Source organism: Mastomys coucha, unplaced genomic scaffold (genome assembly GCF_008632895.1).
Source record: "Mastomys coucha isolate ucsf_1 unplaced genomic scaffold, UCSF_Mcou_1 pScaffold18, whole genome shotgun sequence".
Classification (NCBI taxonomy): domain Eukaryota; kingdom Metazoa; phylum Chordata; class Mammalia; order Rodentia; family Muridae; genus Mastomys; species Mastomys coucha.
In genome coordinates this window covers 68,765,691-68,782,536 of record NW_022196900.1, presented here as the reverse complement: position 1 = coordinate 68,782,536, position 16,846 = coordinate 68,765,691, and the positions used below count along the sequence as shown (strand labels likewise).

At 47.9% G+C, this 16,846-nt stretch overlaps 1 protein-coding gene across 7 annotated transcripts in view; it reads right to left on the bottom strand.

The window, feature by feature from the left end:
* Positions 1-16,846, bottom strand: part of Ttc39a (tetratricopeptide repeat domain 39A) — a 54,239-nt gene that overhangs the window by 17,714 nt on the left and 19,679 nt on the right. For 4 of the 7 annotated variants that reach the window (XM_031378167.1, XM_031378170.1, XM_031378172.1 and 1 more), the window contains exons 2-6: positions 13,241-13,345; positions 5,678-5,809; positions 4,596-4,672; positions 4,185-4,252; positions 522-586 (exon numbers count right to left, since the gene is read on the bottom strand). In XM_031378167.1, coding sequence (XP_031234027.1) covers positions 522-586; positions 4,185-4,252; positions 4,596-4,672; positions 5,678-5,809; positions 13,241-13,345 — 447 coding nt within the window. Of the gene's footprint in view, positions 1-521; positions 587-4,184; positions 4,253-4,595; positions 4,673-5,677; positions 5,810-13,240; positions 13,346-13,463; positions 13,693-16,846 lie in introns of those variants that run through there. The other 3 variants (XM_031378171.1, XM_031378168.1, XM_031378173.1) reach the window with 2 other exon arrangements.

The following is a 16,846-nucleotide window of genomic DNA, read 5'->3' as shown; positions in this document are numbered from 1 at the left end:
TTTTTTTTTTTTTCTTCTCTGAGACAGGGTTTCTCTGTGTAGCCCAGCTGTCCTGGAACTCACTCTGTAGACCAGGCTGGTCTCAAACTCAGAAATTCACCTGTCTCTGCCTCCCAAGTGCTGGAATTAAAGGCGTGTGCCACCACTGCCCGGCTAATAGATAAATCTTAAAAAATAAAAAAGTGAAAGTAGGATTTGGACTGGGCCTTTACGAATGTGTAGTTCTGCTGCTGTTCCTTAAAGTCCTCTGTCTGTCTGTCTCCTGCCCACCAGCCCAGGCTGTTTGTATAGAACCTAGGCCTTCTTTTTCTCTAGCAGACAAAGCACTCAAGAAGCCAAACACACAGTGTACCCAAAAAACAGGAGGACATTAATCCAGAAAACGGAAGTCTAGAGGTACAGAAATCTATCTGAGCTCCAAGTTTTCTAGACTCTGAGCCTCCCACAATGCAGTCTGAGAGGATAGGTTATAGACTCAGTGGCCCCAGGCTCCCAGCTCTCCAAAGGCTGGCCCTACTTACTTGTAAGTCTGGTAGCTGTTCCGAACTTTGATGCCACCCTTGATGAAGCTCACCATGTTCTCGTCCTATGGTGGGGAGAGATGAAGAAAGCTGGGTCCAGGGCAGGTGGCTGGAGACTAGAGGGTCACACAAGGCCTCCACCCTGTGCCCATATCTATGGTGGATGAGGTGGGAGTGGTCAGAGGTCACTCAAAGCAGACTACCTCAACTGCCTTACCCAGACAGACAGATAGACAGACACAGATATAGGCACATACACACACAGTCAACACACACGGTCCTCTGGTAGAAGAACCATGTAGGAGGAAGAGGGGTGCTCATTTTTGGAATATTGAAGCAAGTTGTAATTTATTATTTAAAGTTCCAGCAGTCCCGTTTGTCTGGTAACCCCAGTCCTGGGTGTCCACTCACAGAAAATGAATGGGCATGGGCTGAAAAGCATTATCAGGAACCACACAGCATCAGTGTTCATGAAACCAAAACCCAAAAGCAATCAAGGCTCACCCATGGAAGGCTAGGTAAACTGAGGCATATTAACCTAAGAGAATATTGCCCAGACAACACAAAGACAAATGGAGAATTCAAGTCCCATGGAGCCTTTGTGACACACAAAACCAACCAAAATATAACAATGTGCTGTTCAGTCACAAATGGGAAGTACTCAGGTGGGGGTGATGAGGAAGGTAATGGCTGGGACAGTGTTGGGTAGAGAGATGAGTCTTGCTGTGTTGACTCTGGCCTCCAGATGAATCAGGGTATGTGTGTAATTATAATATATAACAAAAGCAAATAAAAGAAAATGCCACTCTTGCTTCAGTGACTACTAAACGGAGGAGTAGGATTAGTCCAACTTCAATCACCCAAGGGCCAAAAAGGTTTTTTAAAAATGAGCTAATGAAGCTGAGCAGTGGTGGCGCACACCTTTAATCCCAGCACTTGGGAGGCAGAGACAGGCAGATTTCTGACTTCAAGGCCAGCCTGGTCTACAGAGTGAGTTCCAGGACTAGCAGGGCTATACAGAGAAACCCTGTCTTGAAACAAACAAACAAAAAAAAAAACAAAAAACACAAAACCAAAGCTAATGATATCTGTCTATGACGCCTATGAAGCACATCAGCGATCAGCATGGCACGGGCATCCTAAAGGTGCCGTAGTAACATGCAGACCTTGGCAGTAACCAACAGCTCTATAGTTGGATTTAAGATCTGTACAAAAAGAGGGAAACCGTGTCTGGTATTGGAACCCTAGCCAACTACAAGTGCTAGTGAAGTCATGGGTATTGGAGAATCTACATTCACTAATTTACTAAACCAGTATAAGCTCTAACAACAGTCTATAAACATTTTTCCTTATACCCACAGATAAATGCAGTTCTCACCCCTCATCAAGGAAACTTCTCTTTGTAGTGGATGGAGACCACTACCAAAAACCACAATCAATCAAACACAGAGTGGTGGAGTCCAGTCCCAATGGATACATCTACAAAACATTCCCACACCTAAGGCTCAGGGAACATTGCAGAAGAGAGGGCAAAGACTGTAAGAGCCAGAGGATCAGGGGGTTTGCTATGAGACTGTGACTCCTGGGATGTCTGAAGCTACACCCATAAAGACTCACCCACGTGACTGCCCAATTGTGAGCAGAACAAGGATATTAATGCAGATGCCAAGGTGGACAGAGACAAGCTCACAAGGCCTCAACCCTACACTGAGAACGATAGAAAATAGGAGAGCTGGGGTGTGAGGGGAGGTCTTCCCCAGGAAAGAGCACACCAGTTGGTTGTCCAGTGCCAAACGGTTAGCTCTGAAAATATACAATTAGTATAGAGAGAACAGGTTGTACTTAGCAATGTATAGGTATATACATATAAGTATATGTATGCAATAACAATTCATGAAAAAAAGAGAGTCAAAATAAATTTGAAGGGGAATGGGGAGGGGTATAAGGATGGCTTTGGTGGTAGGAAAGAGAAGAGAGAAATGAATTAAGTTACAATTTTTAAAAAGAGCTAAGGAAGGGGTGGAGATCACACCAATTGGATTTCCAGTACCAAATTGTTAGCCCAGAAAATATGCATACAAGTAACATATGGACTGATATATTGAAAATATGCATGCAAGTAATATGATATGGACTGATCTATTGGATCACTGGCTATTCTTCCAGAGGGCCTAGGTTAAATTCACAGTACCCACATGGTGGCTCAGAAATATCTGTAACTCTAGTTCCAGGGAACTGAATGCCCTCTTCTGGCTTCCAAGGACACCAGGCATGCCTGTAGTACACAGGCATATTAGCAGGCAAAACACCCACACACATAAAATAATATTTTTAAAAATTAAAAAGAGCTAAAGAAGCCAGGTATGGTAGCATACACCTTCAATCCCAGCACTTGCGGGGCAGAGGCAAATGGATTGTTATGAGTTCAAGGCTGTTTTGGTCTACATAGGGAACTCCAGGTCAGCTAAAGCTGCATTATGAGACCCAATCTAAAATAAAAACGAAGCTAAAGAAAATTAGTAGCGTCCAACACTAAAATTCACCTACCCTCCTCTAATACACATACATACTTACAATGCAAAAACGTTCAAGTAAGACTGTGCAGTGACCTGGTAATTCCCACTGTGGTAGGGAGACCCGGCTCTGACTTGGCCAGAGCCAAGCTCAAATCCCAGTTGACCAAACAGGTGACCTTAGGAGTCCTCTCCTTAGGACTCTGCTTTCCTGTCCTCCGAGGTGAAGGCTAAGCAACAAGCATAGATGTGTCACAAGGGACCTCATGTTGTGGAAGATACACAAACAGGACATCTCCAGGGGCTAGGGAGAGGCTCAGAAGGTAAAGTGCCTGCCACACAAGCCTAAGGACAGAATTCAGATTTGCGGAGTGCATTTGTAATCTCCCCATCCCCCCAGAGAATGGAGGCAGGGTAGGAGAATCATCTGGAAGCTTTCTGGTCAGCTAGCCTGGAGTACACAGCTCAGCAGCAGAAATAAGAGACTCTGCCTCAAAAACAAAGTAGGAGAGAACCAATTCCTAAAAAGCTCTCCTCTGACCTCCACACACCATGGCAGGCCTTTTGCCCTTCCCATCATAGGCACATACATGTGCATGCACAAACACACACTGACACATACACAAACATACTCGCAAGCATTCATTTGCACACATGCACACACATTCACACGTGCACACACACACACACACACATGCATACATGCACGTGTGCACATGCACTAAAATATTTTAAAATGTAGAAAGTGACAGAGGAAGATACCCAATATCAACTTCTGTCCTCCACACATGTACGCATATACCATACATCTATGCAGCAAAACGACCGACCTATCATAAGCCTGGTATATTATTTGCCCCAGGTGTTTGCAGCATGAGTTAAGCAAAGTAGATATGTGGCAAGGCCTGTGTCCGTGTGAGTCTTCACAGGAGTGACAGCAGTGCCCAGAAGGAAGCAGCACCGTGAGAACTCTGGTGTATGAAGAAGCACCCACCCCTCCTTACCCAGCTTGGGTAGGCTTCAGAGTTAGGGAATCTGAGCCTCAGGCTTTACCACTTCTCAGGGGGCAGGTCATGCTTGGCCTTGGTGACTGATCCAGAATGCTCTCTGCACAGGTGTGGGGTGGGCTGGGGTGGGGAGAGCTTCCTACCTGCAGGAAGGTCAGGGCCGCTCTCTGCAGGAGGCATTCTGCATAACAGACCTCTGCGTGGATTTCCTCTGCAGGAATAGAAAGCAAACTAGGCAGGAGGCTCAAGTAAGGCCACACTCCCTCTGGGGCATATGAAGTCACAAAGGCACATTCTAAACACCCCTGGGCCAGAGGAGCAAAGTCACTTTTCAGACTTCCAGATGCTTAACTGGTAATGTTGGGTGGCTGGGCCTCTCCTGTTCTAAGCCTTCCTCCAAAGGAAGAATGTGTCTGAGGCATTCAGCCATAGCACAGCTTCCTTGGGAACAACTGAATGAATAACTTTTCTCTCCTCCCTTCTGCACTTCCCTCCCCTTCATGGGCCTGGAGCCACCAGAGTTCATGCTGGAGAGGACATCTTGGATGCCACACCTTCTGTGAACTGGTCAATGGTGGGACGGTGCACCAGGTTACTGAATGAATCCGTCATAGAAGACTTCCTTCGGTGCCTGGAAAAGGAAGAAGGCTCCCAGTTATTCCATGAGGTGGAAAGAGGGACCAGCCTAGGCCATACTTGTCTTTATGAGCATGCTCATGAGTGAGGGCACGTGCCCCCCCCCCTCCCACGAGAGCATACAACACACATACACACACACACACACTTTCAAATATTTGAAGGTTTGTGGGCACCTCCCACAGGGTCCTCCAGACTCAGGTCCACAGCTCTCCTAATCCATGGCTGGCTTGCTGGAATTCTTCTTTCTTCATTTTCCCCTTTCTCACTGTGCTGGGGTTCAAACTCAGAGCATCCTATATGCTAAGTAAGTACTGTATAGAGTCACACTCCCAAACCCTCGTCTAGGGCTTTCTAATCTTTTGACCTTGCTGACAGTATCTGGTCACCCCCCTGGACCATGCTCAGACATCACCCCACCCCCCACCATCCACCCCCACCCCTAGAGCCATCGCTACTATGGGATGAAGCTTTATAGTGCCTCCAGCTTGCCTGCCTCATATTTGATGTCATAGGTGGGGCTACGTTCCTGCCAGGTAGTGTGCTGAGCAGAACTGCTGAGACCTAATAAGTTCCCAGATCCCCAGGGCCTGGCCCAGAGTAGATGTGTGTGCCCAGCGGCCAGTGACACCATTAGTACACAAACAGGAACTGTTACTTCATTCATAGACTCTGGACTTAACTCACTCAATCACACACCAGGCCCTGCCACCCTGTGACTCATGTATCATCACACCTCTTTTATATATGAAGAAAGTTGAGTCCTGGGTGGAACCTGCCCAAGACAGAGTTTAAAAGTGGCAGAGACAGAATCCATTTTCTCCCCAGTGCCTGGATCAAACAAGGTTCTACAGCTATGCCGACAGGGACAGCTCTCAGCACTGGAGGACGCAAGTCCTCTTAAACAGCATTTAGCGACACGCCAGGTACTTGGTCAAAAGGAGGATACAGACAGAAGCAAGAGGCCTCACCACCCGATCCCTGACCCCACGGCTCTGACCTCTGACATAGCAGCTGTGCTTCCTTCATCATGTTGCCAGCAAGCAGGATGTCCCGAGGCTCGAAGGTCATCATGGCCTGCATCTCCAGGATGGTGGCATACGTTAGTGAGTGATACATGCTCTCCTTGATTCTGTGGGACAAAGTGGGCATTGAGAACACCAGAGATGGCTAGCTGGCTGTGGATCAGCGGACAGCTCATTCGGTTTTACCTGGGGACACATTTCCAAAGTGTAACCCTTTCATGGCATCTCAAATGACCTCAGTCCAGGGAGGAAGGGGGAGGGAAGGGGAGTGGGATAGAGAAGGTAGTGGAAGAAGCAATCTGGTAGGTAATAAACACTTTACAGACAGGTAACAACTAATTAAAAACAAAAGATCTTGGTCCAGTTCTCAGCTCCTCTTCCTGCTGAGTGACCTCTAGTGACCCTCCAGTGACCCTCCAGGTCTAAGTCTCAGCTACTCTCTCCCAGTGAGGGGGACATAGGTCCTGGTGCTGGCTGAGGCTGCTCTTGCCCAAAGGGAGTGCCTGTCTCTAGCCTCTGCCCCTACTCCAGCAGGCCAGCCCCTTCATCCTCAGCACCAGCCTCCCGCATCTCCTGTTACTTCTGTTTCCCCATCTCCTCTGACTCATACCATCTGGCTGAAGCTCCCAGTTTTCAAGACTGCTACCCTGGGGTCACTAAGATGGCTCAGCAGGTAAAGGTGCTTGCCACCAAGCCTGACAACCTCAGTACCCACACTTTCCACAGGAAGCCCCACACTTCCCTCCTTCAGGCCTGTGCCCAGACTGCTCCCCCCACTTGAGATGTTTTCCCCTGCCTCTTATCTTCTGACTCAGGCACCACAGGCCTCAGCCTTCATGACCCCTGGGAATTCAAGCTCCTCCTTGGGAGCTACACCTCTCTCTCTCTCCTCTCTCTCTCCTCTCTCTCTCTCCCTGCCCCCCACCCCACTATGGGTACCTTGGGGCAGGGCTTGGGTGTGATGTTTCTCTGTGACAGGTCTGAGTCAGGATATCCTCAGAAAGCCTTCATCTCCTGCCTCCCTGTGCCTCCACAGAATCCAGCTTCTAGACTAAAGGGTGTCTCAGGGCACAGGGGGCAGCATTTATCCCACTGTGGAGAGTGGAGAAGGCAGTAATGGCTAGAAAATGGAACTCAGCTGTTACCCCAGCAACTGGGGTGATGCCACTGGATGGCTGGGGCCACTGAGGCTGGCAGGGGAAAAGCTTGCCTGACGTGGCAGGAGCCTGATAGTTTGGTTCCCTTCCTTGGGCGCCTTTGTCAATTATTTACAAAACGCCCCAGTAGCAAGGCAACGCTGGGAACATCAGAGGAGAGAGATGACCTTTATAAGTTTTATAAAGGGAGTTATTGTTATATCATGTGATGTCAGCCATCTTCCTTTCTTGTTAAAGCAAAGCCTGTAGATGTTACTCTTTTCCTTCTGAGGGGGTTAAGGTGTTGTGGTGGTGGTGGTGGTTTTTTGTTTTTGTTTTTTTGAGGCAGAGTCTTGGACTTCTCCCTCTGCCTCCCAAGTGCTGGGATCACAGGCATGCACCTAGACTAGGCTACCCCAGGATTCCTGAGGACCAAAGGAAAGGCTGGAGGACCTGCCAGTTCCCAGATACCTTCCCATCTGTGCCGTGACTACTCTGTGGAGGGACAGTGGCTTGAGAAAAGGATTTGGCTCCGGTAGTGGGAGCGAGCGCTGAACTTGGACTCCAGAGTCCCTCAGACACAGTTTGGAATCTTGGCTTTGCCAGTCATCCTCTGCATGACTCTGATAGGCCTCTTTGACTCTCAGAGTCTCAGGGTTCCCCTCCATAGAAAACAAATCCATCAGGCATGGTGGTACACACCTTTAATCTCAGCACATCCGGGATGCGGATAGGCAGATCTCTGTAAGTTAGAAGTCTACATGGCAAGTTCCAGGCCAGCCAGAGACACACCCCCCCAAAAAAAAGAAAAAAGAAAAAGAAAAAAAAGAAAAGAAAAGAAAGGAAAGAAGGAAGGAAGGGAGGTAGGGAGGGGAGGAGGAAGGAAATAAAAGGGATGAATACAATGATGTTTCTGTCCTGGAGCTTCTAGAGAGACTGAAATGGTTCTCCTAGATCTCTAGCCATATCACCCTGCTCAGTAAATTCGAGTCCCTCTGTCCCACCAGCATCCAGAGTCACTTGAGGGGCTTTCCTAGCAAGACCAACAGTATCCCCCAGAACATTCCCAGCCTCTTCCCAAGGTCCCTCTAGTCTTTCTCTCTTCTTCTTCTGGTGAGTCCTGAGCCCCAGGACTCAGCCCTACCCGTCCAGCCACACCTGCTTGGCGGGAAGGAAGGAGCCCCGCCCAGGTAGCTGGCAGACAAAGTGGAATTTCTAGTCTGAGACCCAAAGCCCCAGTGTGTACCCGTGGCTAGGAATATTGGCCCTCACCAGCCCACCACCTGGAAGACTCCAACCTGGAGTGGCCTGGGGTGGGAAACAGAACATGCTATACCAGGAATAGCTTGGTATAGTGACCTGCTATGGTAAGCCCCCAAATTCAAACACCCAGAGTTGCAGTGTACGTGTGACACGTGGACCCCTGAGCTGACACCAGCTCTGTGGAAGGACGCAGGCTCGAGGGCCCAGACCAGATGTCTGTGGAGAGTGCTGAAAGACCATTGCTGAGGCAGATGGCAATCTCTTCTCCACTAGCTGCACACTAGTTCAGTCTTTGTCAAGTTCTTGGCAGCCCTCCTTCCCTGTTTAGGCCTCAACATCTGGCCTCCTCACCCTGAGCCCTCCAACCTCCTGCTGAATGGGTCCTAAGCCCTCCGACCTTTGACTCAATTAGGAAACCCAGTCCAGGCCTACAAACTCCCCAAACTGTCATTGAGCAAGGATGCAAGGAACCATGCTGACAGGTGATTCCTGAGCTGGGGGGTCAGCCTCAGCTAAAGCCCTCATCCCACTCAGAAACAATGTTCCTCTTCTTGTCATCCCCCAGAACTACCTGGCCCCCTGTGCTTAGCAGGTGGCCTAGCTTCTTCTTTCAGAGAAACTCTAGCTCAACAAATTCCAGAAACTCAGGCAAGCTCTGTACTGGGAACTCACTTATCTCTGTATGTTTCTACTGCCTTCCTCCTCTTTAGGAGGAAGCCACATGAGGTCCTTCCATGCAAGGTGTCCATTCCACCCTACACGAGACCCGGGAGCATTCAGCAATCAGAACGTAGCTTGCAGCACAGGGTGGGCCTGGATGTAGATCCAAGCTCTGCCACTGACAAACCATGGTCATCTTTTCACCAGGAGAAACTTGGAGCTGCCTCTGTGTTCCAGACAGTTCTTGGGGACAGAGTGCTGAGAATCATAAGCCCAGCAGTACAGACAGTGCCGCTCAGAGAAGTGGCTTCCCGGCAGCAGATGCAGAAGCAGGAAGGGGAATGTGGTTAAACCCAAGGAGCACAGAAGGCATGCTACCCCCTGGCTAGGGTCAGGATAGCCAAGCAGACCTGTATACAACATGGAAACGTAAATGACTTAGGACCCAAGCTTCTCTGAAGTTTCATTGGCTATAAATGGGGCCCAGTGGGTAGGTGCGGGGAGGTGGTGCTGTTGCTGCTAAACACCACTCTAGCACAGTGGTTCTCAGTGCAAGAGATGAGGTACTTTTGTCTCCACCCTGTAGAGGAAAATCTGACAATTTCTGGAGAGCCCTTTGTCATTGGTAGAATGCAATCTTACTTCACTGGGACATTTGATAATTTTGGTTGCCTTAAGATGCGATGCGGGGAGCTTGGCACCAACCTCCCAGTCTGAAAAACACAGGGAAACAGAATGTTCTAGAAATGGGGCAGGCATCCTGGGTTCCAGGTGTGTGGTACACACATACGGTCCCAGAGATGGGCATGCTGAGACAGGAGGATCTCAAATTTGAGGCCAGCCTGGGCTACTTAGTAAGATTTTTGTCTTACTATGAGAAGTAAGTAAGAAAGGGTGACGGCTAGAGAGATGGCTCAGCAGTTAACAGCCTTTACTCTTCCAAAGGACCTAGGTTCAATTCCCAGCACCCACATGCTAGTTTAAAATTTTCTTTAACTCCACTCCCAGGGGATCTGAAGCCCTCTTGTATGGGTACACATAGAAGGCTGTGGGTTTGAATCTGAGATCCTGCTTCAATCAATGAGGTGGAAAAATAATTGAGGATGATTCCAACATCAACCTTGGGTGTCTGAATGCATGTGCACACACATTCACACACACACAAACACATGTGTATCACACACATGCACACATACACACAAGAGGAAAAAAGAAAGAAAAGTATGATATTAAGGCCAAAATAGAACATTTAGAGAAACAATAATAAGTGCTAGGATCATGGAATTAGTCCCATGATCATGGACGCGAAGAGAAACCAGGGAAGAACTTACTGACACTCAGGGAAAAGGCAGAGGTACATGTGGGGTTCAGCAAGATGGTCCGGCATGTAAGGGCACCTGCTGCCAAGCTTGAGTTCAATTCCCAGAATCTACACAGTGGAAGAAGAGGACTGACTCCTGAAAGCTGTCCTTTGACCTTAACATGTGCGCAGTGAGCATACACACACACAAAATTGCACATATGCACATACAAACATGCACATACAAGTACACATATGCACATACATGCACACACATGCATACACACAAGCACACATATGTACACTCATGAACATACACACACAAAAACATATACACATATGAAAGCATGCACACTCACGCGTACACATCACTGATGCATATACATACAAGCATACATATGCACATTCATACACACACAAGCACACATATGCACATTCATGTACACATACTTTTTTTTTTAAATGGTAAGAAGCAGCAAGGGAATGAGAAGCTTAGAGAAGGCTAAACCTGGGAAGCCCAACACCTGGCTTAGAGAAGGCTAACCTGGGAACCCCAACACCTGGCTTAGAGAAGGCTAACCTGGGAACCCTGACACTTCGCTTAGAGAAGGCTAACCTAGGAAACCTGACACCTCACTTAAGGAAAGGTAACAGAGGACTAAGAGAACTTCCTAGAACAGAAAGAACTGATTACAAAACTACAGAATGAAAGAGACCTTTGTCCCAGCCCATTGTTGTGGGGCATACGTATAGGAACAAGAGAAGACCTGAAACATTTCTGAGACAGGGACAGAAAGGATCACACATGGAGTAAGAACTAGAACCTAGCTGTCTTAGTCAGTTACTGTGGCTGTGGAGAAAACACTATCCAAGAGCAAACTGGGCAGGAAAGGGTTTGTTTGGCTTACATTTCCACATCACTGTTCATCACTGAAGGGAGTCGGGACAGGAACTCAAACAGGGCAGGAACCTGGAGGCAGAAGCTGATGCATAGGCCATGGAGGGGTGCTGCTTACTGGCTTGCTCCTCATGCTTGCTCGGTCTGTTTTCTTACAGAACCCAGGACCTGCCCAGGGATGGTACCACCCACAATGGACACGGCTCTTCCACGTCAATGAGATTCCTGTCTCCCAGATAACTTAGCTTGTGTCAAGTTGACCTAAAACTATCCAGCACAGTAACTATAGTAATGTCTTCCAACATTTGACAGAAAAAAAAAATTCTCTATGCAACTCCTTGTTGGGAAATCTTTAGAAAACTGTGCTCTGGTGAAATGGAAGCAATATGAAAATAGAAAGCTGAGGAAGGAGTGAGCGGGGAGGGAGGGGAGAGCTGGACGCAGCCAGGAGGCACTGGTCTCCTTCAAGCAGAGCTCACAGCTCACTTGTATGTTTGAACATTCGGGGAGAACATGCCATAGGTTTGTCAGCCTGTGGATGGTTACAAATCGCTAAGTCTAAAGGACAGAAAATTAGGAAATGAAGAAAGAAGAGCAAGGAAATGCCATCAGGTCATGTAACATACAACTCGTCTTGACAATGAGCAATAATCACTAAGGTGTGAAGGACTCCTGAAATGAAGCGAGGTTTGTAGCAGATTGGAATTTCAGTGCTGAGGACAGATTGCAGTGTTGGAGGCTCAGGGCCCAGTTATCTTGTACCAGGCCAGTTCTAGCCCCAGAGCAGCCATTCGGTGCCCATGTCTATGTTGGAACTAACATCTTGTGATTAACAGATAAAACCTTTTGGAATCTGTTAACTTAGCCAACTATTAAGCTTCCACTAATCCAGAAGCTATGAATGCCATAGGATAGCATCCCGAGACTATTGTAAGGCCTCCCTCAACTTGCTGTACGGGCCTTTCTGATGTACCCATCAATGTATTTTACTAACCTAAACCTGTGTCCCTAGACATGATCATTCAAAATGGCTCCAGAATAAACTCTCTCTTATTCCCTTTAGGATGAGAGCAATGGTTTGTTTGCTCGTGCTGAAAAAGGAATACATGATGAAATCATTATGAAGGTATAGTAGTAATATAATTAGTGATTTTGTTAAATATTGCTAATATGGTAAGAGGAGGATGAGAGAAACCATAGGAACCAGGTGAGTAAAAAGCTAAGACTAAATACTTTTGGTTTTTTTTTTTTTTCAGGATAATATCTCATGTAGCCCAGGCTAGCCTTGAGTATGTTATGCACCAGAGGATGACTCTGAAGTTCTGGACTCCCTATCTGTACCTCCCAAGTACTGGGTATCAGGGTAAAAAAGCTAAACTCTTTTCTTTTTAGGAACACTCTTTCTTTGTCACCATGGAGGTCCTGGAACTCTATAAAGACCAGGAGGGCTTCAAACTCATGGAGATCCACCTGCCTCTGCCTCCCAAGTCCTGGAATGATACATGTGTGCCACTGTGACCAGTGAAAGCTACATTCTTATCTACTAAGAGACGAGATTTTTAAAGTGATAAAACAGTGAATTTTGGGCTAGTGAGAAGGTTCAGCTGTACATAGGTCTGACAGCCTAAGTTTAATCCCAAGATCCCACAAGGTGGCAGAAGAGACCTGACTCCCTAGAGTTTTCTTCTAACCTTCACACACACACACACACACACACACACACACACACACATTAAATATTTTTATTAAAAGTAAAGTTTATGGTGTCTAAATTATACCTCAATTTTAAAACTGAAAAGAGAGAGGTTAGGAAAGAAAAAGCTACATACGCATATTATTTAGAAACAGTATGTCAGGCCCAGTGGTGCATATTGGGAATCTCAGCACTTGAGAGGTGGAGGTAGGAGGATCTCAAGTCAGAGGCTGGTCTGTCTCAAAACTAAACAAGCAAGCCAACAGCAAACACTGGAGGAATGCTTAAAATTGCAGCCCTCACTACTACCCAAAGGCTCAGTGAATGGTCCTAAAGGGTTACAGACGACAAACCCCCATCCCCCGCCCCTAGGATTCAATGGGAATCGGAAAATCACCAGGTCCCTGTGACTGTGAAAACCACCTGGCTGTTTACAGACTGTTAAAGGGGTGTCCGGGCAATTTGGATGAGATTTCTTGGGGGTCATGGTGACCCAGAAAGTATAATGCTCTCAGGGGGCTCCTCTAGCCCATGTCTCTCCCCGTGTGTGCACTTGCATGCATGCACTCCTCGGGAACATAAGCTCACCTGGGTTTGAGGTAGCTGAGTGCTTCTGAGAACTGGTTGGTAAGGAAGAGGTCCAGGGCTGTCATGCACTGGTCCAGGGCCTCATGGAGGCTGCTCACAGGAGACCTGAGGGAAGAGACAGACATGTCCCTGACGTTGGAGGCTTTGGCCTCACCAGCCAGGTCAACCTGACAACTGGGCCTCTGGTCTGCCCATGCTATATTGAGACCCAGGGATGGTTTACCTCTCGGATCCCAACGCTGGAAGGAGGGAGTATGTCACCTGAGACTCAATGGCAGGGTAGGGACAGGGCTAAGGATAAGGAGTGAGAGTGAACTTTCTTACCCTTTACAATCGTAAAGGGAGTCCTTGTGGCCCTTCTGACCCATTGGGTTTTGTGGTCCCCCTGGGAGACACTGCCAACCACTTGTTCTTCTCTGGGTATTTCTTCTCCAAGTTCTTACTGACCTCAGGCCTACACTCTAGAACAGGCACTGTCACAATGGGCCATGGAAGGCAGTGGTCCTGTATGAGCACTCCAGAGCCTTCCAGACCCAGGCCACCTTCCTAATGGCATCTCCTACACACCTGGCCCTCCTCTGGTGCTCATTCCTCCACAGCTCTTAGCATCCTACCTACATATTTAAACTCTTGTCTGTCTCCATCCATCCACTAAAATACAAACATCTAAAAACCAGGAATTTTGCTTCTATCGCTTCAGATTCCCAGCCCTAGTATCTGACACAAAGTAAGCTTCTAACGAACACATGAGTTCATAAACAAATAAATGAAGTACAAGGCTGGGGCTTCCTGGCTCTCCACTTTCCCTTTTGAAAATGCCTCTTCCTGGGGGTTGGGGGGAGCGCATCACATGAGAGATGGTGGTGGTTAGTTTTTTGAGACAGGGTCTCCCTGGCTACCCTGAAACTCTTTATATCAGACTGGATCCACCCGCCTCTTGTGCCGGGATTACAGGCATGCATCTGAAAGAAGGCTGTTATAGAAGTTTGCAATACTGCTGAAGAAAATCCTGATCCTCAAACCACAGTGAGGAGCAAGTTTTCCACTAGGCCAGCTCCTACACACACCCTGAGGCCCATCAGCTCCCAGGCAAACTGAGAAGATTTGAAGCTTATGTCCTGCACCTTCTTCCAAGCCTGCTTCCTCTCAGCCCTGCCATCGTAATGAGTAACACATCTGCACCCAGTTTCTCCAGCCAGAAGTCCGATAGCCATCTTTGACCCAGCCCTCTCACCATCAGTTCTGAAACAGGTCTCACCCACCTGCCTCCATGCCTGTGGGCCTCTGGGCCAAGCCTCTGCCATGGTAACCCAACTCTGACAGGAACCCCCCCTTTTCCCTTTTGCGACCTTCTTCCCAGTCTCTTAGCTGTTTTAATACTGAATTTCATGTCCCATGAGATGCCCTGCTCCTGTCCCTCTTAGGGTTTGCATTCATTTACTGGTGGTGGTTATTTGTATTTGTGTTTTAAAGAATAAAGACCATTTCCAGGGTGACAGAGAGATACACTAAGGCAGATTTAAGCTGATGTATCCTTCAGCAACACCAGCCTTTGCAGTGGAGGAAGCTGGGATAGACTTGTCTGGTTTGTGTGTGTGTGTGTGTGTGCGCGCGCGCGCGTGCACGCACTGGCCAGTACGCGTGCATCCATAGCACATGTATGGAGATCAGCCAACAACTTGTGGGCGTCAGTAGTCTTCCTTCTACCATGTGTCTCACAGGGACTGAACTCAGATCTCCAGGTTTGGCAGCAAACACCTTCACCTGCTGAGCCCTCTTGCCTACCCGTTTGTCTTTTAAGACAGGGACTTATTATGTAGCTGTTGTGGTTTGAATAAGAAATGTCCCCAGTAGGCTTCTGTATGAACATTCAGTCCCCAGCCAGCTAGTGTTGACTTGGGGGGGAACCTTTAGGAGGCGGGGTTTTCCTAAGGGAAGGGAGTGGGCCATTAGGGGTACGCTCTGAGTGAGGCTTTATAGTCCTGCTCTTCCTCCTGTTTGTTTGTTTGTTTTTTAATTAGGTGTTTTCTTTATTTACAATATCTCCTTTCCCAGGTTCCCCTCCAAATAAAAAATAAAAATAAATAAATAAAACAATCTACTGTTCCTTCCCCCCTCCCCCTGCTCACCACCCCACCTTCTCCTGCTTCCTGGCCCTGGCATTCCCCTACACTGGGGCATAGAACCTTCACAGGGCCAAGGGCCTCTCCTCTCATTGATGACCAACTTGGCATCCTCTGCTACATATGCAGCTGGAGCCATTAGTCCCACCATGTATACTCTTTGGTTGGAGTTTTAGTCCCTGGGAGCTCTGAGAGTACTAGTTAGTTCATCCTAACTAGTTGTTCATCCTAAGGGGCTGCAAACCCTTCAGCTCCTTGGATCCTTTCTCTAGCTCCTTCATTGGGAACCCTGTACTCAGTCAGTCCAAAGGATGGCTGTGAGCCTCTACATCTGTATTAGTCGGGCACTGTCAGAGCCTCTCAGGAGAAGCTATATCAGGCTCCTGTCAGCCAGCACTTGCTGGCATCCACCACAGTGTCTAGATTTGATGATTGAATATGGGAAGGATTCCCAGGTGGAGCAGTCTCTGAATTGTCCTTCCTTCAGTCTCTGCTCCAGAGTTAGTCTCTACAACTCCTTCCATGGGTATTTTGTTCCCCCTCTTAAGAAGGAACGACATATCCACACTTTGGTCTTCCTTCTTCTTGAGTTTCTTGAGGTTTGTGGATTGTACTTTGCGTATTCTGATCTTCTGGGCTAATATCCACTTATCAGAGAATGCATAAATGTGTGTTCTTTTGTGATTGGGTTACCTCACTTAGGATGATATCCTCCAGACCCATCCATTTCCCCAAGAATTTCATAAATCCATCGTTTTTAATAGCTGAGTAGTATAAGTAATAGATGCGATCTGCGTAGCCAGCTTCCCGCTCCTGCTAACCACTTCCCTCAAGAACTGGAAGCCCAGGATAATCCCTTTCTTCCTTTCACTGCGTTTTTCAGAGTTATTTTATTACAGTAACAGAAAAAGAAGCTAAGATGGGGCTGGGGAGGTCAGTGGCTCACGGTTCAGGGCACTTGTTGCACTTGCAGAGGACCAAAGCTCCCCTCTGAGCACTTGCATGGTGGCTCACAGCCATCCCTAACTCCCCTTCCAGGGAAGAGCCTCCCTCTCTGACATCTGTAGGCACCAGGCGCTTGCATGGTGGCTCACAGCCATCCCTAACTCCCCTTCCAGAGAAGAGCCTCCCTCTCTGACATCTGTAAGCACCAGGCACTTGCATGATGACAAGACATTCAGAGAAGATAAATAAATATCAAAGAGGGGGGAGACTAAGACAGCAAGCCAAGCTAGTTCAAATGCTCAGTCGTCTTGCCCCAGCCTTCCAAGAGCTGGGTTTACTGGATGAGAACTTCCTTCAGGGATTTCCCCGCCCCCCCCAATCCCTGGCAGTCCCCCAGCCCTGGCACGCCCCCACATATGGCTCCCTGCTCCCTTTTTATGGTTTTCTTTGCACTAGTTCCTCCTCAGGTGTGGGATTTGCTGGTTGCTGTGTTTTTCACGTTGATTGTGGTTTGTTTCCAGGGACTCCACTGGCTTCT